The sequence below is a fragment of the Hevea brasiliensis genome, chromosome 12, assembly GCF_030052815.1.
Source record: "Hevea brasiliensis isolate MT/VB/25A 57/8 chromosome 12, ASM3005281v1, whole genome shotgun sequence".
In the NCBI taxonomy this organism is placed as follows: Eukaryota; Viridiplantae; Streptophyta; class Magnoliopsida; order Malpighiales; family Euphorbiaceae; genus Hevea; species Hevea brasiliensis.
In genome coordinates, this window is record NC_079504.1 from 22,980,315 (window position 1) to 23,004,963 (window position 24,649).

Genomic DNA, 24,649 nt, shown 5'->3' on the forward strand with positions numbered 1-24,649 from the left:
AATTTATTAAATTAACAGAAAAATAAAATTTACTCTCATAATAAAACACATATAATATTTTTACTAATATTAAAAATATTAATTACAAATAACACTAAATAAGACAGTTATTTATCATTTTCTATTTAAAGCCTATGATTTTAATTAAAATTTAAAATGTTATGGAAAATATAATAATTTATATTTTTTACATGAATAAATTTTTTTAAATTAATAAATTTTTTATAATTAATTATTTTATGAAAAACAGTATCAATTTACAAAAATCTCACAAAATAAATCGTAAAATTTTATTCAATTATCTCATTTTCTATAACAAAATAATTTTACTTTTCAATATAATCAAATTTCGAAGAACACACTTTATTTGAATGATTATTTTTCTCTCCTGAAATTATAACGCCTTGCTCCAATGACTAAAGAAATTGTTCGTTTTGAATTTTGTCCCATAAGTGAAATGGAGAGCTTCCTGGAGCTAACTCATCATAGGATTTAGAAGTGAGCTCGCTTAACTTAGAAATTCTTCCAACTCTCCAGGCAATTCCACCAAATTCATTTATATAAATCTCAAATTATCTACATAATTATTCTCTATACTTTTTAATTTTCAATACTCTCTCAATTTTTCTCAAATTCTCTAAACAATTATTTTCTACACTCTTTTTATTTTCAATATTCTCTCAATTTTCTTACTTTATTATTTTATAAACTCAATAAAATTTTTAATACTATTTTAATTATTCTATTAATTTTTTTTAATAAAATTTTCAATACCCTTTATTCTATTTTTTCTCTTTTATTTATTTTTTAAATATCTTGGCACGTTTACTGCTGCCACTAAGGTACTTACTTTTGTTTCTTTTCTTACCTTCCTCTGTCAAATAATTTTATCCATACTTTGATTCAATGAGCAGAACTACTGCGCACCGAATTTGGACCTTTTGACTTCACTTTGCCATTTTTGTCCCGGGCAACGCAACAACACGCATTGGACACAAACCAGTCATGATAACATTGTCTTAATTTTTGTCTGTAAATCATGTCCATGCTCTACAAAGCAGCCCTCATCTCTAGTTGAGGATGGTGCTTACGTGGTGCAGTTGAACTTAGATTCTGGGGTTCTCACTGGGTTTCTTCTCTGTCAACTTGTCTCAATTTAATCAGTCCTATGGGCCAGCCATTGAGTTGTAAGATAAGAGAGTTTCTGCTTTGGTTGAAAGTGGAAACGTCTTCTTGATGCTTGGTTCCTTCAGAAAGGTATTACTGGTTTTTAGTTTATTTTTCATAGTAGTTTACTTGATGCACCCAACCCCCACCCCCTCCGCCCTCTCTCTCTCTCTCTCTCTCTCTCTCTTCATTTATGTTTTCCACTTCGAAATAGAAGAAGCTGGTTTCATTATCTTTAGATAACATGGTCTTGGAGCTTAATTTGTTTGATTAACATGTAATTCAACTAAATTAAACTGAACAAACCGAGTAAAAGATTTGGCTTATTATGGCAGATTTCCATTTACTACATTTACATTTGTCCATCTTATATATATATATATAATTTATATATATAAGAACCCCATCTTTAGCAAGGCAGACCATCAAAAAGATGGTGAAAATAAAAATAAGAAGAAAATAAAAAAGAAAGGAAGAAAAGAGAATGTCAGTCAAAAAGGACAGTGCTTGAGAGCATAGATTGTCAGGCTAGGGCACATTCTTTGTAACAAATTATCTGAATATTGATTGATACTATGATTAGAAACTTAGTGAAACACAAACTTTAGATTGTGTATCCATGTTTTAAAAAATGCATTTCTTAATTTAACAAGCAACCTTTTGTCATTCTTTTTGTGGACTAAACCCTTTTTTTTAAAGAAACCAAAGGTGGTATAAATCTTTTGATGAATTTCTTTGCAGCGACAATTGTTTCAACTAGTACTTATCTTTGTTCAATAACTAAGTAATAATGATTGAGGAATATTTTATTCCTGATTCATATCATACAATGTAGATTTTCTTGAAGACTATTAATGTACATGTGGCCATTTAAATTGATGGCTTAATGATATCCTATAAAATAACTTAAGGCATTATCATTGAACATATTTCTTATCCAGTTATATTTACAAACGCGTGAGAAAAATTATGCTAAACATAACACCAAATTGGTTTACATTGATCAATTCCATGTCAATTCTAATTAATACAATGGGCTTTTTTATTGCAAATCTTGTATGATGTTCTATCTCCATCTTTGATTCTGGTGTTATTCAAACATGATTCCTAAACACTTGTAATCATGATATGGTCTTTCTGCAATTAGGGAGTTGAGCATTTTCAGCGAGCTTTAGAGATTTCACCTCAAAATGTGTCTGCATACTATGGATTAGCTTCTGGACTCCTTGGTTTGTCAAACTAATGTATGAATTTGGGTGCATTCAAATGGGGAGCATCATTATTAAACGTTGGTCAACTTCACTTTTTAAATAGTGTTTTTTTCCTTCCCCTATGACATCTTTCTGACATCAAAGTAAAAGTATCTAATGGTTTGTTTCTAAATGATTTCTGGATGCAGGGAAAGTTGCAGATGTAAATGCTTGGTTGGCTGGAAATGTTTCATTTATCTGGAAGTTGCATGGTGACATCCAAGTAAGCCTATCTATGGCTTGATATCCGTTTTTATTCCTACCATATATTATCTATAAAAGGGTGTTTTCCTCATTTAGTGAAAGCTTTCCGTGAAAAAGGCACTCACTTGTTATTTTAGAAGCTTAAGAGTCTTTTTCAAAGGTGGCTATAAGACTAAGCTGTCAACAATGGGCAAAAATTTTAATTTTAATATCTTGAAGTGGTAGTTGGAGAATGATTTTCTCAATTTACCTATTTCATTTCTTGTAACTCTAGTAACTATATCAACCTCTTTCATTTGTAAAATTTTCTAATATTTTTCAACTTTAATTTATACCTGTAGAAAGAGATGATTCTCCTTAATTTCAATTAATCTGTACATGGATATATATATACAATTGATTCCTATAATTGTGTTCTACTAATTAGGAAGAAATCCTAAATAAGAAATCCAAAATAGGAATACAGAATACAGAATATACAGAGAAATAATATAGTGATTGACTTTCCATAACACTCCCTCTCAAGTTGGAGCATAGATGTTAATCATGCCCAACTTGTTACAAATGTAGTCAATCCTAGCTCCATTTAGGGCTTTTGTGAAAATATCTCCTAACTGCTCTCCAGTTTTGATGTGTCCTGTTGAGATGATCTGTTGTTGAATCTTTTCACAAACAAAGTGACAATCAATCTCAATATGTTTGGTCCGCTCATGAAACACTGGATTAGAAGCAATATGGAGAGCAGCTTGATTATCACACCACAATTTCGCAGGCAGAGAGGTCTTAAAACCTGTCTCATCTAATAATTGAAGTATCCACATTACCTCACATACTGATTGTGTCATGGCTCTGTATTCGGATTCAGCACTAGATTGAGAAACTACACTCTGCTTTTTGCTTCTCCAAGACACCAAATTTCCTCCAACAAAAATGCAATATCCAGTAGTTGACCTCCTGTCAACTTTAGATCCAGCCCAGTTGGCATCTGAAAAACATTTAACATTCAAATGCCCATGATTACCATATAACAAACCTCTTCCTGGAGCGCACTTCAGATAACACAAGATTTGTCCCAAGGCTTCCCAATGAGCAACAGTTGGGGAAGACATAAACTGACTTGTCACACTAACGGCATAAGCAATGTCAGGACGAGTGACTGTAAGGTAGTTCAATTTTCCTACCAATCTCCTGTATCTCTCTGGATCTTCAAACAACGCACTATCTCCTGCTAACAGTTATAAATTTGGAGTCATTGGTGCACTACAAGGCTTAGCACTTAATTTTCCTATCTCTGTCAATAAATCAAGTACATATTTTCTTTGAGACAAGAAAATACCCTTCTTACTTCTCATAACTTCAATACCCAAGAAATATTTTAACAATCCCAAGTCTTTGGTCTGAAACTGGGTTTTGAGGAAGGTTTTAAGAGATGAAATACCTGCAGAGTCACTCCCAGTGATGACAATGTCATCCACATAGACTACCAGGAGAATTAGACCAGCCTCAGATTGCCTATAAAATACTGAGTGATCACATTTACTTTTTTGCATACCAAATTCCTGTACTGCTTTACTGAATCTCCCAAACCAGGCCCTAGGACTTTGTTTCAAGCCGTAAAGAGACTTTCGAAGCCTACAAACTTTATCCAACTCTCCCTGAGCAACAAACCCAGGTGGTTGCTCTATATACACCTCCTCCTGAAGATCATCATGAAGGAAAGCATTCTTGATATCCAATTGGTGCAGGGGCCAATCATATGTAGCTGCTAAAGAGATAAACAAGCGAACATAAGTAAGTTTAGCTACAGAAGAAAAAGTGTCAGAGTAATCAATCCCATATTTCTGAGCATATCCTTTTGCTATAAGGCGTGCTTTTAACCTAGCCACAGAGCCATCAGGATTTACCTTTACTGTAAAAACCCATTTGCTACCAATAGCTTTCTTGCCAGTGGACAAAGGCTATAGTTCCCATGTATCATTAGCATCTAAAGCCTCAATTTCCTCTTTCATAGCAGCACTCCAGCCAGGATGAGACAGTGCCTCACCAACAGTATTAGGGATAGGAACAGAGTCTAAAGAAGTAACAAAACACCAAAAACAAGAAGACAATTGATTATAAGAAACAAAAGAAGAGATAGGATAAGTACATGAACGTTTACCTTTATGAAGAGCAATGGGTAAGTCTAGATCAGAATCATGATCAGTATGAGGTACAGGATCTCCCAACGAAGTAGCTGGTGGAGGATCTGAGTCAGGAATCTCTAATCTCCTGGAATAAACATGAACAACGGGAGGTCGAGTAGGTCTAAAGACAGAAGGAAAAGGCTGTGGGAGAGGACTAGACATTGGTTGGACAGTATATATTAGAGATCATCCTCTTTTCCCTGACTCTCATACATAGATGATTGAGGAAAAAATGGAGTAGACTCAAAAAATGTGACATCTGCAGAAACAAGATAACGATTAAGAGTAGGAGAGAAACAGAGGTACCATTTTTGCAGCCGGGAGTACCCAAAGAAGACACATTTGAGAGATTTTGTATCCAATTTAGTAACCTTTTGACGAACATCACGCACAAAACAGGTACAACAAAAAATACGGGGTTCAACAGGGAATAAAGATTTTGTAGGAAACAAAGCAGTATAAGGAATATTCCCATTAAGGGCAGAAGAATACATACGATTGATCAAAAAATAGGCCATAGAAACTGCATCCGCCCAAAAGTGTTTAGGAACTTTCATCTGAAAAAGAAGAGCACGAGTTACCTCAAGAAGATGCCGATTTTTTCTTTCGGCCACGCCATTTCAGGATGGGGTATCCACACAGGAAGACTGATGAAGAATGCCATTTTATGTCATATAAGACTGAAATTGTACTGAAAAGTATTCTTTGGCATTGTCACTTCTTAATATGAGCACAAAAATATTAAATTGAGTTTTGATTTCATTACAAAAGGTACAAAAGATAGAAAACAACTCAGAACGATTCTTCATTAAATATAACCAGGTAACACGAGAGTAATCATCAACAAAAGTAATAAAATAACGAAATCCAGTTTTAGAAGTAACAGAACAAGGACCCCAAATATCAGAATGAACTAACTCAAAAGGAGATGAAGCCCGTTTATTGACTCTAGACACAGAAGGCAAATGATGATGTTTTGCAAACTGACACGACTCACATTCTAGTGATCGATAAAGATCAAATCGAGGACACAGCTTCTTCATGGTAGACAAAGAAGGATGGTTCAATCTACAATGAGCTTCAAGAGGTGTTAAGGTACTGGAGCAAACAAGCGACCGCGGTACATGATTTTCCAGAATGTAGAGACCACCTGACTCACGTCCTCTACCAATAATCTTTTTCGTCGTAAGATTCTGAAACAAACACTGGTCAGGAAAAAAAGGAAACAGGACAATTTAAGCTACGAGTAAGTTTACTAACAGAAAGTATATTAAAAGAGAATTTTGGTAGACACAAAACAGATGAAAAAGAAATTGACAAAATCGGGTTTGTAGTTCCAGAACCCATGACACAAGAAGTAGAACCATCAGCTAAAGTAACAGTAGAGGAAGACTAGAATTACCTGTCATGTGATCTGTCGCACCAGAATCAATAACCCATTTGGATGAGGAAGACACATGGCATGTAGTGGATTTACCTGACTCAACGATCGCAGTGACAGGGGAACTAGTGGGCTTTAGAGATGCTTGATACTGGGAAAACTGTGCAAAATCCTCTGCAGATACCAAAATAGTTTTCTCAGAGGAAGATACTGTAGAATCTGCTGCTGCCATATTTGCCATATGTGATCGCTGATTTTTCCTATGAAGTTGCGGACAATTATATTTTGTATGGTCAGGCTCATGGCAATAATAACAAATGACTCATCTTGAGTCCTGATTAGAACTAGCCTCTCCATTACGCTGATGACTTCTGTTGCCTGTAATTCCTCCTCTACTTTCTCTTCTATTACCCTGTTGTCCATTTGGATTACGGCTAATAAGAGCACTACTGACAGGCTGTAAAGATTGGGTACTCTCTGTACGAAGGACCCGTGTGAACGTTTCATGCCAAGAGGAAATCTCAGAACTGGAGAGAATATGAGATTTAGCAGTCTCATACTCTGGAGGAAGGCCTGCAAGAAAACTCATAACAGCCAGTTGCTCCCGTTGGGCCTGCTGAACTTTCACATCAGAACTAAAAGGCAACAATACATTAAGTTCCTCATATACCCGTTTAAAATCTATAAAATAAGCTGTGAGAGACTTATCCTCTTTTTCAGCACGGTAGAATACCTTACAAACATCATAAATATGGGAGATATTCCCTTTACCAGAATATAGAAAATCTAAATAATTCATCAATTCCTTAACAAATTCACAGTGATTAATTAAACTAATTACCTCACTGTGAATCGAGTTCCAAAGTTGCAAAAACAACCGAGCATCCTCCCTTAGCCAAGTTTGTCTTGTATCATCCGTAGGTGGATCTTTAGTAAGGTGATCATCTTTATCAATGCTACGCAAATAGACCCTAACAGTCTTACTCCACTCCAGGTAATTCGAACCAATAAGTTTGTGTTCCGTGATCTTAGTCATCACCGAAATCACATAAGAAATAATATTCTTATTGTCTGCCATTTGTTGAGATAAAGAAAACTAACCGAAACGCTAATCCAAAGTGCTTACAGCAGCAAAATAACCCAAAATCATAAATCAAACAAATACCGAAATAGGATCTGAGAGTCAAACCTCAGAAGTCCTTTAATGGTGTACTGGATCAGGCAACAGCACACAGTGGTGGAATGGGGGGGTTGAGGCGACGCCGGCGATGTTGATTGGAGTCGAAATGGCCGGTCGGCGGCCAAGGTCTCTCCTGAGTTGGGTGGTGAGAACAAATAGTCACCCTAGATAGATGACCTGCTCTGATACCATGTAGAAAGAGATGATTCTCCTTAATTTCAATTAATTTGTACGTGGATATATATATACAATTGATTCCTATAATTGTGTTCTACTAATTAGGAAGAAATCCTAAATAAGAAATCCTAAATAGGAATACAGAATACAGAATATACAAAGAAATAATATAGTGATTGATTTTCCATAACAATACAGTTTTCTGTTCTCTCACCAAATAAACATATGGACTAGTTTGATTTGTGCAATTTCTTTTATATTCACCAATGAAATGAATTGGGTTGGAGAATTTTAACTGTATATGCATAAAAGTGTATTGGACCCATGTGGCAGTATAAATGAGGATTTTTATTATATTTCCTTTTATTTGCTAAGTGAAAAGTTATCTTGTTTTCTTACCACACTGCATTCTTGTACAGTTATGCACATCTCTTACTTGGAAAGTGGCAGCTTGAAATTGTTTGTCATTGCTTATCTCATTCATTGTTTAGATGAAGCATAAGTGTAATAAAGTATTACTTTTTGGTGCACTAATTGGTAACTGAAGTGTTTTTCTCTTTCTTGCTAGCTCACCTATGCAAAATGTTTTCGTTGGACAAAAGCGTACCATGGTGCTGAATTTGATGTGGAGGCTTCTGTATTTTCTTGGAAGCAAACCTGCCATTTGGCTGCTATGTTTGCCAAAAGGTCTTATCAACAGGCTTTGCATTTGGCCCCATGGCAGGCTAACCTCTATATTGATATTGCAATAACTTTGGATCTCATTTCTTCTATGAATGAAAATTTATGGCTTGACTTGTATCCTTGGTATGATATGTGTTTATCTTCTTTATATTTGATCTCTCATGTTACCATATATTTTCCCTCTTAACTTGTTCTCTTTTACTAGGCAACTATCAGAGAGGATGGCTCTCGGGGGCTTGTTACTTGAGGGTGATAATTATAAGTTCTGGGTGGCACTAGGGTGTCTATCTGGACATAATGCAATGAAACAACATGCCTTGATTAGGGGATTGCAATTGGGTGTATCATCAACTGTTGCTTGGTCATATCTCAGGAAGGTACTGTCCTATGTCTTTTGAGTCCAATCTTCTTCTCTCCTAAAATGGTCTTCAGAGTTTGTAATTGGAATTTTTGTTTGACTTCTTAAGTAGGCAATTTTCTTAATTTTTTGGCAGGCTATGTCTTATTTGTTAGAAAATAAACTGTGGGTTCTTTAATTATATGTACTTCCTTCATGTTGTCATGTTTGGGCTTTATTTATTTTAGGAAAGTATTTGCTGTAATGTTCATGATGCTCTTTCATTGTCATTATTTGTGCTACATCAATGCCATTTGGGATTGTACTGTAATTAGTATAAGCTAGCCCAAGGTTTACTCTTCTTGGTCAAATGCGTCCTGCCTGCCCCAGGATGGTTATACTTGAGCTTATATTTAAGGTTCTGGTTTGGTCTGCATTTTGTCTAAACGTGCATTAATCAGTACAATTTTGCAATATTTTGTTACATAAGATGCACGATTGAATGAGGATGTAGTTTAGTTGCTTAATCATTATATATTTGATTTGTTTGACAAGAACCCTTTTTTTTTTTTTCTGAAACTTATATTTGTTCTCTTCCTTAACCCATGTCTATAATATTCTCTTTAACTCTCCTCTTAAAGTCCTTGATTAAAGTTTTACTTAGGCTTTATTTATGTTGTGGAAAAAAACTTTCCTATGAATAATAGTATAAGATAAAATGAATTTTTTTTTTTAATTTTATTGTTTAGCTGTTGTATTGGAAATCAGTTGGAAATTCCTTTCTAGCATAAAAACAACTGTGAGAAAGTTTGGACATGTAAAGGCTATTTGTCTATTTATTTTCAATATACTTGAGTAGAAGATCAAATCACACAAAAAGAGGGGTAAACTATGGTGGTTGGCTAGATCTTCAGCAGCCAACAGCAAATGTACTGGTCAGCATATGCAATTGTGCTTGTAATTCTTTTATCCGTTCCTTTCCTTTTGTAAGTTCGTTAGAAGTCCAGCAAATGACTTCCCATTCATAATATTTTCTTGAAAATGACCTATTTTCCTTTTAACTAAAAAAAATATTTTTGTTGATAAGTTTCCTATGTGTATTAAATATTTTCAATAGGACTTTAATGGGTGAAAGTATGAATCTTTTTTATATGGAGATAATTAAAACAACAACAACTAAGCCTCAATCCCAAATTAGTTGGGTTCGGCTATATGAATCCTTTTTTGCCATTCAGTTGAAACCAATTGTGCATTAATATCCAAATATTGTAAATATTTTGGCATTACTTCCCTCTATGACATTTTAGGTATCTCCCTTTCCCTTCTGACTCTTTCTTCCACTAAATTATCACATTTCTGTACTAGGGCATTTGATGCTTTATGGTGGACATGACCAAACTATCTTAATCAACTTGCTCTCATTTTATCTCCAATGGCAATGTGTGCTACATGCACTCTCTGATATTAAAAGCGAAGTTGAAATATATTTAAATTTTATAAACAAATTTCCATGCTTATTTCATTTATATATGTAATACATGTTTAAGGAAAACATATCACTGTGGTGCTGAAACCCACATCATTGAAGACTTCATTCTCAGTGTATGTTGTTTGTTTCACATGTATTGTATGCATTTATTTTGGCATTGATCTTCAAAATTTGTGTCAAATTTTATGAATCAATTCTATATTTCTACAGGATTCCTCAATCCTCATATAGTATCACCACCTTATCAACACATAAAATTAGGATTTCTTGTATTCACTTAACAGATGTCAATGAAAACTATAGCATAGCTCTTAGTGGGAAGGAGAAAAGTAACTATATCTTCTATTGTGTAATTCACCCAAAAAAACCTCATTTACATACCTTTCCTCATGTACGCATTCTTTTATTTTAGTAATTTGCTCTTTGTGTTATTAATGTCTTGAATGATATTGCATGAAGTCTAGGTGACATAGGTAAATCATTAACTTGTTAGGCTACCCAATGTTTCTAAAAAATGCTGAAAAGGCAATTCCAAATAGACTAAGAAACAAAACAGTGCCTGTAAACCATACAGATGAGTAATGCTAGTAGGTTTTGTTAAGGTTTTGATTTTAATTGTATGTAACCTTAAACTAATTGGTTTTAAATTTCCTTGAAACTTGAGAAAATATCTAATTAACTTCGCCTAAGTGGTTTGCGCTTAGCCGGTCCCAAGCCCGGATAAAGGAGGAGGGTTGCGGTAGGTGATAAGCAGCGTAAAAATTTCGTCACATCTTATGATATGGATTCAAATAATATAAACGTTGGGGCGTCCTCTACTTACGACGCGCTACATCGGAGCCCGAGTATAGTGAGAAATATGCAAGAGTGTAGAGAGTTCACCGAAAGAGACGCGCCATGCCGGCGCCTGGGTGTGGTGTTAAATGAGCAAGGGTTCTCACATCATGGATGGATGTGGGTAAAGAAGTTAGTTCATAGGACAGATAGTAGAATAGAACATCAGATAGGCATAGATAATAATAGAAGATATCATAGAAGGAGATCAATTAAGAAAGAACGTGATAGGAGGAGAATCAGGGCTGGTACTTGGAATATTGGATCACTTACAGGAAAATTACTGGAGCTTGTGGATACCTTGGAAAGGAGAAGGGTGAATATTGCTTGCATTCAGGAGACTAAATGGGTAGGAGAGAAAAGTAAGGAAGTGGGTAATTCAGGGTACAAACTGTGGTTTACTGGAAAGGAGAGAAATAAGAACGATGTGGACATAATCATAAACAGGACGTTGAAAGATGCTGTAATAGCTGTGAAAAGAGTAGAAGATAGAATTATACTAGTAAAACTAGTACTAGAAGGAGAAACAATAAATAGAGTTAGTGCTTATGCCCCACAAATCGGACTAAATAGTGAGAGTAAACAAAGATTTTGGGAATATATGGATGATCTAATGCAAAGCATACCGAATGAAGAGAATGTTTTCATCGGTGGAGATTTAAATGGACATGTAGGAAGTGATAGGTAAGGCTATGAGAATGTTCATGGAGGTTTTGAATTTGGCAACCGAAATAAGGGAAAAAATATTATGGATTTTGCTATGGCATATGACCTAATACTAGTAAATACCTACTTTATAAAAAGAGAGCCACATTTAGTGACTTTCAAAAGTGGGCAACATGGAAGCCAAATTGACTTCCTCTTAACCAGGAAGATAAATAGAGCTCTATGCAAGGATTGTAAGGTCATTCCGGGAGAGGCCTTAACAAATCAACATCGGTTAATGGTCTTGGATGTCAAGTTGAGGAACATTTCAAGTAAGGTTAGAAGAAATAGTGTAGCTCGAACAAAGTGGTGGGAGTTCAAAGGAGTAAAGCAAGTAAAGTTCAAAAATGAGCTTCTTGAGTCCGAAGCATGAAATCTGGATATGGAAGCCAATGATATGTAGATATAGATGGCATTAAAGATTAGAAAAGAAGCTAAAAAAGTACTTGGAGAGTCTAGAGGACATGGACCACCCTTAAAAAAGAGATGGTGGTAGAACGAGAAAGTACAAAAGGCAGTGAAGAGAGAGAGAATGGTATAAGAAGTTACCTAAGTGTGATAATAATGAGTCATATGAACAGTACAAGATAGCAAAGAAAGAAGCAAAAAAGGTAGTTAGTCAAGCAAGAGCGCAGGCTTTTGAAAAGTTATATGAGAAACTTGAAACTAAAGAAGGGGAGAAAGATATTTATAAATTAGCAAGGAGGAGAGAAAAGAAATGTCAAGATCTCAATCAAGTTAGGGCCATTAAGGATAAAGAAGGAAAAGTGTTGGTGAAAGATGAGAACATTAAAGAAATATGGAGAAATTATTTTGATGATCTCTTTAATAATAGTCAAAATGATAATAGCGTGAATATAGATTACAGAGCAATAGAAAAGAATGTGAATTATACTAGAAGGATTAGATCTTTAGAAGTAAAGGAAGTACTTAAGAGAATGAAAGTGGGTAAAGCCTGTGGATCTGATGGAATACCAATTGAAGTGTGGAAGTGTTTGGGAGATATGGGAGTGGCATGGTTAACTAAATTGTTTAATAAAATTCTAAATTCAAAGAAAATGCTTGATAAATGGAGAAGGAGTATTTTAGTACCTATTTTTAAAAATAAGAGAGACATACAAAGTTGCTTAAACTATAGGGGAATTAAACTCATGAGCCATACTATGAAGTTATGAGAGAGAGTTGTGGAATATTGACTACGTTATGATACTTCTGTCTCTCCCAATCAATTTGGCTTCATGCCTGGTCGTTCAACTATGGAAGCGATCTTTCTCATTAGAAGCTTGATGGAGAAATATAGAGATGCAAGGAAAGATTTACACATGATTTTTATCGATTTGGAGAAGGATTATGATAGTGTTCCAAGAGATGTCTTATGGAAAGAGTTAGAACAAAATGGGGTATCTATTAGGTACATACAAGTGTTGAAAGACATGTATGAAGAGCAACTACTATTGTGCGCACAGTGGGAGGGGACACGAGATTTTCCTATCTCAGTTAGATTACACCAAGGTTCAGCTGTAAGCCCTTACCTTTTTACATTAATTTTAGATGAATTAACGAAACATATACAAGAGAGTATCCCTTAATAGAAAGTTAGAGTTTTGGAGAAGTACTCTAGAGTTAAAGGGCTTTAAGTTAAGTAGAACGAAGACAGAATACATGCATTGTAAGTTCAGTGAAGGCCGAACTGGTGATAGGGAAGGAGTTAGTTTGGATGGAGTTAGTTTGGATAGAGTGATACTGTCCCAAAGTACTCACTTTAAATATCTCGGCTCAGTCCTTCAAGTAGATGGGGGATGTGAGGAGGATGTTAGTCATAGGATTAAAGTCAGATGGTTGAAGTAGAGACGTGCCACGTGAGTTTTATGTGATCGCAAGATTTCCAAGAAGTTAAAAGGAAAATTTTACCGTACAGCCATACGACCGGCCATGTTATATGGTAGTGAGTGTTGGGCACTGAATGAGTCGTATATGTTTAAGATAAGAGTTGCGGAGATGAGAATGTTAAGGTGGATGAGTGGCCTTACTAAACTAGATAAAGTTCGTAATGAGAGTATTAGAGAAAAGGTAGGAGTGATATGAATTGAGTATAAGTTGAGAGAAGGGAGATTGAGGTGGTTTGATCATGTGAAGCGTAGACATACAGAGATTCCAGTTAGACAAGTAGAGCACATTAGGGTAGAGGATAGAAAGAAAAGAAGGGGTAGACTTAAATTGACTTGGAGGAGAGTAGTACAACATGACCTAGAAGCATTACACATGTCCGAGGATTTAACCCAAAATCTAAAGTGGAGAAAGAGAATCCATATAGCCGACTCCAAATTTTTGGAATAAAGCTTTAGTTGAGTTGAGTTGAGGTGTTGAGAAAATGTCTAATTCTAAAAATCACACTTATTCTTTTTGCATCTCACCCAAACTCCCATCAATGTTTGTGCATCTTACAATATAAAACATTCTGGATGTATCTCAAGGGCGGTTGTTCACCTCAGTTTGATTTAACAATAGGAGTCTAATGTTGTTGTTTCTACAGCTTTATAGAGAAGAAGGTCAGAAGAAGTTGGCAAGACAGGCATTTGATTGTGCTAGAAGTGTAGATCCTTCACTTGCATTACGTGGGCAGGAATGGCAGCTGATGCTAATGCTAGGTAGGTTGTTAAGTTCATTTATGGGCGAACTGCATGGTTTTTAATTTTGTTCCCTGACAGCTTTATTAATGTTGAAATAATAATTTTGGTCCTCAGGGAGCCCACAACAGGGGAGGCTTTTGATAGCTGCTTATGAGCTGTGCAGATATTGCCTGTAAAAATTTTGTTCCTTTTTTTTTTTATCTTGAATAAGCTTCATGAGAGGGAGACTTTCATCTAGTATTATCACTTATTTTTTATTCTATAATTTTATATGCTCCATATTGCTTTGATTACCATTGACACAAGTAATAGTGGAAAATCTTATCATTGCAATGTGGCCAGTTTCATCCACTTGTTCTTTTAATAAGTAGCGTATCATCTGATGGTTTACATATTGCCAATCTCTTGCGTGGCTAAACTTCATGTTTTCATCTCTGGCAGCTTGCAGAATTCCAAATTGGTCTTGCTAAGCTAGCTTTGCTTTCAGGGAACCTTGCATCTTCACAGGCATGTTCATTTATTAAATCAAAAATAGGTTTTTCTAGAAGAAACAAATGGTTTCCTGTCTTCTGTCTTCCAACATCCAAGTGGTAACTGGCTTGCTTATCAAGGTGTTCATTCAATAATTTGGCAATCGTACAGGTATGTGGAGCCATCCAGCAGGTATCCAGAATCTCGTAATTTGAAAGGCTTAGTTTGCGAGGCACGGTCTGAGTATCAAACTGCTGTTGCTTCATATAAGCTAGCAGGCTGTGCAATCAACATTTCACCAGGCACTGCTTCTAAATCTCATCTCTGAGATATAGCAGTTAACTTGGGCTGATCTCTTTGTAGGGTAAAATTATTCGCCTTATTTTTTCATTTCCATTTTTTAAGCTTTTGTTTAGACCTGTAAAAGTGCTAATATGTCACTCAAGCTCCTCTTGCAGTTCAAACTATATGTGTGTGTGTGTGTGTGCATATATTCTTTGTCTTCATCAAATACTTTCATTTGGTGCAGGCAGGGTACGCTGCAGATGCTGTTCAAGAATGTGAAAATTAGAAGAAAGTAGGTTTGGTTCAGTATATGAATATTTATCTGCAGGAAACAAGAGAACTGATGTATAATTGCTTCATATTCTGGTTTAGTGCTCTTTTCTTTTTATGTGTTCTCCTAAATTTGTAAAAGATGAGGTAAAATCATGAGTGAAACAGCAACTAGATTAACAAGTAAAACCTCATTTGTCAAAGCTTATCACTTGGTTTGCAACTTGCAGTTCATTTTTGCATCGTATGTTGTATTGTTACTAGTTTATTTAGAAGTATGAAAAAATTTGTGGAGTTGTTTCTTAAGCTTGCAATTTGATTAAGTTTTATTTGTTTAAGGTGGCTTGATGAGAAAGCATACAGAGACATATCACATATGCTTTCTCACTATGGCAACTTGGTAAGAGCGATCTTGCCCTCTATGGTGAGGAATCTGGCTGCCAGTGCCAGTTCAATGGAGCAAACATCTGCAGCTGTTTCTGTTAGTTTCTTCTGCAGATTGCTATATTACATTTCTGGACTAGATTCAGCAATTGCTAGCATTTTGAAAATGCCAAAAGAACTGTTTGAGAACTCAAAAGTCAGCTTTATACTGTCTACTATACATGCTCCTGATCAGAGTAACTGACTTCAGTAGGTTATTTCAACTAGTCGATACTCCATTTTATCTCATGAACATGTCAATGGACATGTCAATGGAATGCACTGCTTAATAGCACTAGGTAAATTGGTAAGTTTCTTGCTTTTCTCATTGGAACTTGAAGATCTTATTCTAAGCTTAGGGTAGCACTTGTATATAGGTTTTGAAGTTTAACAGTAGAAAATTTATTTGTTGGTTCGTGCACGTGAAGCATGGATCAGATTCTTGACTTGGATTTCAGAATGGAATTTGTTACCTTAAAAAAGCTCTTCATAAGTTCCCCAACAGTGAATTGATGAGGTACAATGTAACTTGAAACAAGAACCATGCATTATACCTAGCAATGCTGAAAGTTTCTGCATCTGCCGTTGTTGTCCACCTTCCTTTGCAACCTGCATCCAGATTTCTGCTACTTGGCAAGAACCTATCTAGCTGCTCAAGTATTTATTGAACATAGTCCATTGGATTATTTGTATGAAATAGTTTGCAAGACCTGAGAAAGATCTAACTGAATAAAACATATTTATAAATCATGATGCATTTGTTAAACAATTCTTTCATTAAGAGTGGAGTGAATACGTTGATAGTGACACACTAATACAATATTGGGCCTATTAATTCTTTTATTGACTCTTCCTCCACCATTCAGTTTTGAGCATTTGATTGGGGATAGCAAAACTTGGTGAGCAAGAGATTTTTGGCCATATTGTTTTCTTAAAATTTGCATTGTGGTTGTTGCTTTAATGCATCTGTGGGCTTACAGTGTTGGATGCATCGATTCCATCATAACTAATCTTGTCTATAGAGACAGATCTAGAACTTTAAGTTTGCTGATTTTCAGGGCCACGGTGTGCAAATGCTCTCATATGGTACTCAATCTGGCTATTAGCTATTAGTAATTTTATATTATGGTTGTTGACCCATCATTAATGTTAACTGTTTTATCTTTCTTGTACTCTTGACACACATTATGGGAACAGGAACTTGCTTGGTCACCTTTTGCTATCCACTGAGGAATGGGAACACACTCATGTAGCAAGTAGGTGCTGCATTATAGATTCTCCTTACAGTGGCAATAAAGTAGGTTTAAATCTGGATGGGAGATCCTTGGTGCTGGTGCAGTTACTTTCTGTGCAATTGGCAATAAAGATCCAAAGTTTCCTTTCCCAACATGTGGTTATCAGTGTCTGAATGGACCTGGAGCCATTCAAGAACTCCAGAAGTATGGTTACTCTTGCGTTTTATCTTTAAATCTGAGTTTTACAATGCATTGTGATTGCTCATCAAGCCTTTATAAGAAAGCTTTATGTTCTTTGGGTTTTGAGGATCAGCATATTGGTATTGGTTATTTTGTGCAGATATAAATGCTGTCTTGAATTTTGTGTACATTATAATAATTAAGATAAATGGGTCTGCGGTAGCTTCCTCTTGTTAAAATTTGCTCTACCTCGAAGTTTCCTACTTGTCTCCTCTCCAGTAATGCAAAACCTTAAAAGTGCCCCTCTTGCAAATATTAGGCACAACAGATGTGATTCCCCTGTTCTTGTTTTGAACGTGCAGGCACTTGCATCAGGAACCATGGAATCATAATGCACGATATTTGCTAATACTTAATATTTTACAGAAGGCACGTGAAGAGAGATTTCCTCGGCAACTCTGTGTGATAGTCAAGCAACTGCTTTTAGTGGCACTTTCCACGGAGCTATACTCTAGCGAAAGCTTTTCATATCAATATCAAATGTTTCAGCTTCTGCTTTGTCATTCTGAAATTAGTTTGCAATGTGGGAATCGACTTGACTGTATTGAGCATGCTAAATGTGCTGTGTCGCTGTGTATCCCTAATAGCTACCTTTTCTTGGACACTTACTGTTATGTCGAGCCCATGCTATTGAAGGCAACTTTCTAAACCTTCAGGAAGAGTATAGAAGATGCCTGGAGCTTAAGACAGATTATCATATAGGATTGACATGTCTTAAAATCATGGAATCCCGATATGACATTCAAACTGATTCAAATATCTCAGAGCTGAGTTTCAAGGAATGTTTAAAAGAATGGAAGAATTCATGGAATGTGGACGGCTGTATTTAGTTTGGTTTTGGGTTTAATATCTATATGGAATCAGGATTTTTTATCTGCCGAAGAATTTCTTTCTCAAGCTTGTTTGCTGGCTGGTGCTGACAGCTGTCTTTTTCTCTATCATGGTATTCATCAATTGGCAGTTTGGTTTTGAAGTGTTTTTTGCCATTATTGCTTTCCACTGGAATTACTTTAGTTATAAAATCAATGTTTCTATCAAATTTTAGTAAATATTGCATTGATTTGTCTTTCTGTAATTTAGTATTTAATGTCTGATAAAATTCTACTACAAGTCTGTCACGTTGGTGACAAAGACATGGTTTAGAGTTGCATTTATATTCATTAGGATTAATTTTTTAGAAAGCAATGATGACATGTCTTGAATTTATAGGGAGAATTAGTTTTTTTCGGTACTTAAAGAGCTTGAGGGTCATTTCTCTGGCATGTTATTTTTGCTATTGTGAAATCAATGAACGTAAGCCAGTTTCATAAGTTTGCAATAGTACATATATTTTTTTAAGTTTTACAGCTTGAGTTTTCTCTCTATAACAGGCAGATTGATGCTTATTGATAAATATAGAAAATGGATTGGTGACTCTCTCACATTTCTGATCTGATCACTAATGAATCCAGGTGCTTCCTGTATGGAGCTTGCCAGAATGTTTAGTAGTTCCCAATTTGATTTGCTATTAGAAGTCTCACCAAAGCTCATACAAGTTCTGTTATTCCACTGCCTAATGTGTCTTTTATTTTTGGCACAAGCAGAAGGGAGCCTTGACTCTAAGTAGAAATGGGAGAAGAATCTCCGCTTGAATGGTATTCTTGGCCGCCAGCTATGATTATGATCCATGTACACTCGTGTGTGTTTGCAAAGGAGAAAGTTGTTTATTTTTGGCACAAGCAGAAGGGAGCCTTGACTCTAAGCAGAAATGGGAGAAGAATCTCTGCTTGAATGGTATTCTTGGCCACCAGGTATGATTATGATCCATGTATACTCTTGTGTGTTTGCAAAGGAGAAAGTTGTTTACTAGGATAATTGTGGACGAACTCTGAAATATTGTGCTTATTTTAATTGTTTAGCTTTTCCCTCAGAATTTGGAAATATATTAACCTCAAAAGTGGAATTGTGCAATCAACTCTTACCCTATTTAGATTATATATTTATGGAATTTTAGTACATTCATCAGGAGGGGTGGGGGGTAATTGAAATGATAAAAGGGTGCAAAGTCCTTTGCCTTTTACATTTCTTCTCAAACAAAGATGCTAATGAACTTGACAACTCATCATTTTAATTTTAAATAAATAAATAAATATGCAGCAAGAGTGAGTTGTGCGTAAATTTCCAATCAGCATATTGAAAATTTTGTTCAACTTGTCATTATATTCATACATCAAATTTGTGGATTACTTGTCATTCTGCCAATGATTATGATCCATGCCAATGGATTGGGGTGAGAAGGTTGGGAACTGATGTGACTAGTAATTAATCAACTGCTAAAGATGGTTAATGTGTGCTTGCACAAGCATATATGCTCTCATGTGTTTCATATTTTACTCAGAAACGAGACCTGCAGAACTGTTCTTTCAAATGCATTTGCTTGCAAATTGATCAGAAGCTCAAGTTGACTCCTCATCCAATGTGGAATTCTATCAAAGCCCGCAGAAATGGGTTCTTTGGTCTATTCATACAGATCCATCTTGTTTGAGATATTGGAAGGTTTTACAGAAGATTATGGAATAAGTTGCACCACTCCTCAAGAGTGCACTCTCGGGAAAGACAAGGGGAAGATGTGTAATTTTTCAAAGATCCTGCACTCACATGGTGTGTTCAATGTTGTGTACGCTGTGATTGGAAGTTAGTTACACCGGTGCGCTCTATGCTCATGGAAGATCCATGTTGGTTCCACGTATATCAACGACTGACGGTATAGTTGCAAGAGACAACTGCGCCTTGTATTCTTAATGAATCGGGCTCTCAGTAGATGCATCAGCTGATATCATTTTGATTTTGTGCTATCCCCTTTTGTCTAAATCGAAACATTGTTATTTACTGTAGGATGTTAATACCTGAGAGTTTAGTCATTAAAGAAACCAATGTCCAAGCACCCAAAAAGGGGGTCAAGAATAGGATGTATATGCATTTGAAATTTCTGACTAGACGCTGCTATAAAAATTTCCATTATTCAGATCCTTAATAGACATTTTTTGGATGAGTTTAGAAATTGTAATTAAATTGCTATTGTGTTTGAAAGTGAATACATCTGGACCCATATTATCCTGGAACACTCGGCTTATAGTACAGATTATTCATGGCGATGTATCAATCTACTGTGCAAGGTGGATGGTGCAAGTACCTCACAATCTTCAGCAATGTTTACCTGCCACTGCTCATAGACCTTGAGCTTTGAAGTTCGAGAGAAGGTTCCCAATCCAGCGAAGATGAGAGAATCTTGGATAAAGTCATGATAACTTGAGGAATGGAGGGACGAGCATTGATATCACGAGTGACGCAGTTTTTAGCCAGGTTAGCTAGGGAGAAGGCTACGTCCAATGGGTACTCGTTTCCCAGAGAAGGATCGATGAAGTCAAGGAATTTCTCTCTTACATTGTCCCCCTCCAGTACCAAGCTTATTGATGCTGAGAGCATTTCCTTGTCACCAGCAGCAGCTTCCTTTCCAGACAAGAGCTCCAAAATCACAACCCCAAATGCGAAGACATCTAACTTGGGGGTAATGAGACCATTCTCGACGTACTCAGGGGCCATATAGCCTTGAGTTCCCACAACATGTCTTGTGAGTTGCAGTCCGCCTTCGTCTTCATTTTCCAACGTTCTTGCCAAGCCGAAGTTACCAATCTTGGCTCTAAATCCGGCATCCAGGAAAATGTTACTGGTCTTCAAGTTCTTGTGGATAAAAGGGGGGTTAGTGTAATTGTGGAGGTAATTAAGGGCATCAGCCACATCGTAGGCAATCTGAACTCTCTGCTTCCATGTAAGAGTAGGAATCCGGTACAAGCTGTCGTCAGAGTGAAGCCAATCGCAGAGAGCACCATTCTCGGCGAACTCGTAAACTAGAAAGGTGTTTCCCTCGTGTAAGCAGAAGCCAGAGAGCCTGATGATGTTGAAATGATTGATCTTCTTTAGAATGTTGATCTCCCTCGAGACATCTCCTTTCATGACCTTGACGGCGGCGGCATCACCCTTAAATGATCCCTTATAAACCAATCCTTTAATTCTACTATTTTCACCGAAATAACCGGTGGCCATTTCCAAGTCCTCGAATTTGTAGAGAGTCAAAGACTCAATCGCATATCTGATTCCAAGGGATGAGAGAGACCCAGATTGGCTATCTTGGACTGGAACAGCGGAGTAATCAGCCGACTCCGATTGTAACGCCTTGGGTTCTGAGGTGGAGACAGGCTTGGCCTCATGAGACTTGGACTTGCGGTTCCAGAACAGGAATGCAAACACGGCTAAAACAATAAGCATAGCAACTCCTGACCCAACACCCACATATACCCATTTTCGGTTACTGGAAGAGTTGGATCCCCCACCAGGGAAGATGGGAGTTTGCGGAGAAGGTGATGCAGGCGGAGGTACCACTGCCCGATTGATCTTCGTGGGCTCCCTAGTCAAAGGAACCAGAATTGGAGTGAACGGGAAGATGATGCTGGAGGAGGTCAGTTTATTTGCATCCAACACGCTCTGTTGGTCGACGCTGAATAATTGGGCGATGGAAGAAATGGAATCGCCCCAGGTAACCATGTAGGTGAGCAAGTACTTGAACCCCAAAGCGGTCTGATTGGAAGTGGGGCAAGCACACCTGAGGGGAACTTCCAGACTCATATTCACCAACAGATTTCTATCCCCATAAGGGTTTTGATCCATCATCGCTTGACAAGTGGAGAGGCCCTGGTAAGTGTTGTTGGCGACGGAGAAGTATGTTTCGGATGGGAGCTTGAGATTGTAGGTTGCGTTGTGCTGGTAATACTGGCGAGAGAAACAGGAACAATTGACGGGGATAATCACCTGGGTGTCAGTAGGGATAGAGGCGACATCGGAGGAGATGTTGTTGATGGAGGCTATGCGAGTGGCTGAGGCTGTCAGAAGGTAGGCGATGGCGACTGGGGTGTTGTAGGTAGGATCAGACCGGAAGGTGAGAAAGGATTGGCATGATGATTGAAGGCCATTGCATTCATATCCTTTGGTGGTGTAATTGAAGTTGGTGTTGTAACAGTCGAGCTGTTTATTGTTCACATAAGTTTGCTGGGCTTGTACTTGAGAATGGATTAGCCAATCCATAGCCACTAGCAACAGCAGCCCATCTAGTTTCTTTGACATCCATTGAGGAACAGAATCCATGGGCGCAAATTCAAGGTGAAGATTTCTTCTCTCTGTGCGTATGAAAAGAGTTAACAGGGTAACTGAAGGTAGAAGATGGGCAGAATGGGGATTGGGCTGTTCAACCCTCATTTGCTTGTTATAAACTCATTTGTTGAAAACTAAGGAAAGAATGTGATATAAGTCAACAGGGGACCTACAAATTGGAAGTCTGTGAACCGTGTAAAGACGTCAAGAGATTAGACATCAGTATTTGAAGGATATTATTTTTAAATGAAGGATATTATTTAATTTTAAAAATATTATAATATTAATTTATCAGATAGGTTTAATTTTGATATTTAATATTTTAATAATTTAAAATTCTTTTATTAACTCAATTAAATATAAAATTAAATAAATTTATATTTTAATAATTTAAAATTTATTTTAATTTTGTGAGAATAATATATTCTAATAATTTAAATTGTTTTATTAATAGTGAGTTAAAAATTTTTCGGTTAATATTTTAATTAGGTCATATTTAATGAATTTATATTTTAATAATTTAAATTTTATTTTTTTAAATCAGTTTTCAAAATGATAATCCATTTAAATAAAAAATTTAATAAATTTATATTATAATATTCAAAATTTATTTTTTTATGATCTCTTTAAAAATAATTTTAAATTGTATCATAAAAAAAACTTATTTTACATCTGGAAAAAATAAAGAACATACACTGTTTAAATTTTACTAAATATAACATTGGACTTATAAAATATTGGCATTAACAATAAAAAATAGGCCCAAATTTAATTGGGTAAAACTCACAACCGAATATTTAATGACGATTATATTCTTATATCACTAAGTTAATCAAAAATATAAATTCATCCACGTTGTTAATAATTAAAATATTAATTAATAATAATTATAACATTTAAATATATAAGATCATTAATAAATATAATAATTAGACATAAATATTTTATATACCTCATTCATAATTTAATTTTTTTTAATTTTTTTATTATTTAAATATAAATTTAAAAACCTCAAAGACTAATTTTTAAATTAAATTGAGTTAATAAAAATAATAAAATTTAAATTGTTAAAATATGAACTCGTAGCATTTGAATATCTGGTAATAATTTTAAGCTCATAATAATGTGGGTCAATTAATGAGTCCATTATCATATTTTAAATTAAATTTTAAACCAATAAAATATGAAAATGTTGACCTATTGGCCCTCCATTATTATTTTATTATACAGTTACAACTTATCAATAAAAATAAATCTTTTAAAAATTAAAATATGAACTTAATAATTTTCCACATTAATTGATCTAATTTATTAATCCAATATGAACATATTTTGTTTAATTATGCCCAATTCAGGACAAAATATTGTGTTATTAATCAATGGACCAATAACTTGTACTCTAATTCAATATTAAGCTTATTAGGTATATTTTATATTTTTTTATCAGCCCACAAATTAATTTTATTTGTTTTAAAATTTAGTTAATTTAGTAGAATATTGACTAATTAATTTTTTTATTTAATTAAGATAATAAAAAAATCAATTTTCTAAAATCAATAAATTAATTTTATTTTAAAATATTGACCATTGCCATGTCTTTGTTTTTGTCACAGATAAACAAAAGAAAGAAATGAGCTTTAGTCTCGAAGCACTTTGAAACTTTCCCATGAAATGCACTAAGAAAGATATGGGCTTTTGGCCCACTGCAACTTGTTCGCAATAAAGGTGCAACCTCACAGTTTTCATCCATGCAATGACCCCATGAAAAGAACAAAGGAATGAAACGTGAATCAGCCATTTGTGTAACATTGCTCGGCTGCAGAGAGCAGTGCTCACATAGACATTTGGCATTGATGGCTGTTAAATTTTTTATTTCCTTCTCTAGCCTCTTCCTTTTGGTGGTCCAAACTCAAACCTTACACAGCTATATAACTTCAATCCCTCATCCTTTTCCAAATTACTTCTGGCTGTCATAAGAATTTAGTCTCACCATAGCCAGTCACAGCAACATGCTTCATTAGATACCACGGTCAAGAGGTTCTCAGGCCAAAAAATCCCGACTGATTAATAAAAACTCAGGCAAGTTTCTACTCTCTGTGTTTCACTATCATCATCCTCTTACTGCTTATTGTGATGAGAAACAATAGCACATACAAACATCTAAACATTTGTTGTCTTACTAAATGGTCCAACAAGGAGTTTGAATTCTCATTTACTTTAAAAAATTAAGGAAGCAAAAGTTCCTAATTTATTTAATCCCATTGGCTATATCCTTAGTGAAAAAAAAAAACCATTATTTATCTGAGCAGCATACGTGAAA

At 35.5% G+C, this 24,649-nt stretch overlaps 1 protein-coding gene and 1 pseudogene across 1 annotated transcript; one reads left to right on the top strand and one right to left on the bottom strand.

Moving 5' to 3' along the window:
• Window positions 1–915: 915 nt before the first annotated feature.
• LOC110658420 (tetratricopeptide repeat protein SKI3-like) lies at window positions 916–18,741 on the top strand (annotated as a pseudogene).
• A 1,377-nt stretch (window positions 18,742–20,118) lies between these two features.
• Window positions 20,119–22,469, bottom strand: LOC110658419 (protein LYK5). Its single transcript, XM_021816019.2, has one exon. The coding sequence runs from the start codon at window positions 22,432–22,434 to the stop codon at window positions 20,338–20,340; it is 2,097 nt and encodes a 698-aa protein (XP_021671711.2). The 5' UTR covers window positions 22,435–22,469; the 3' UTR covers window positions 20,119–20,337.
• Between the last annotated feature and the right edge of the window lie 2,180 nt (window positions 22,470–24,649).

What these genes read in the sequence shown, in the direction of transcription:
- LOC110658419 (XM_021816019.2), bottom strand. Translation starts at nt 22,434, where the DNA reads ATGAGGGTTGAACAGCCCAATCCCCATTCTGCCCATCTTCTACCTTCA.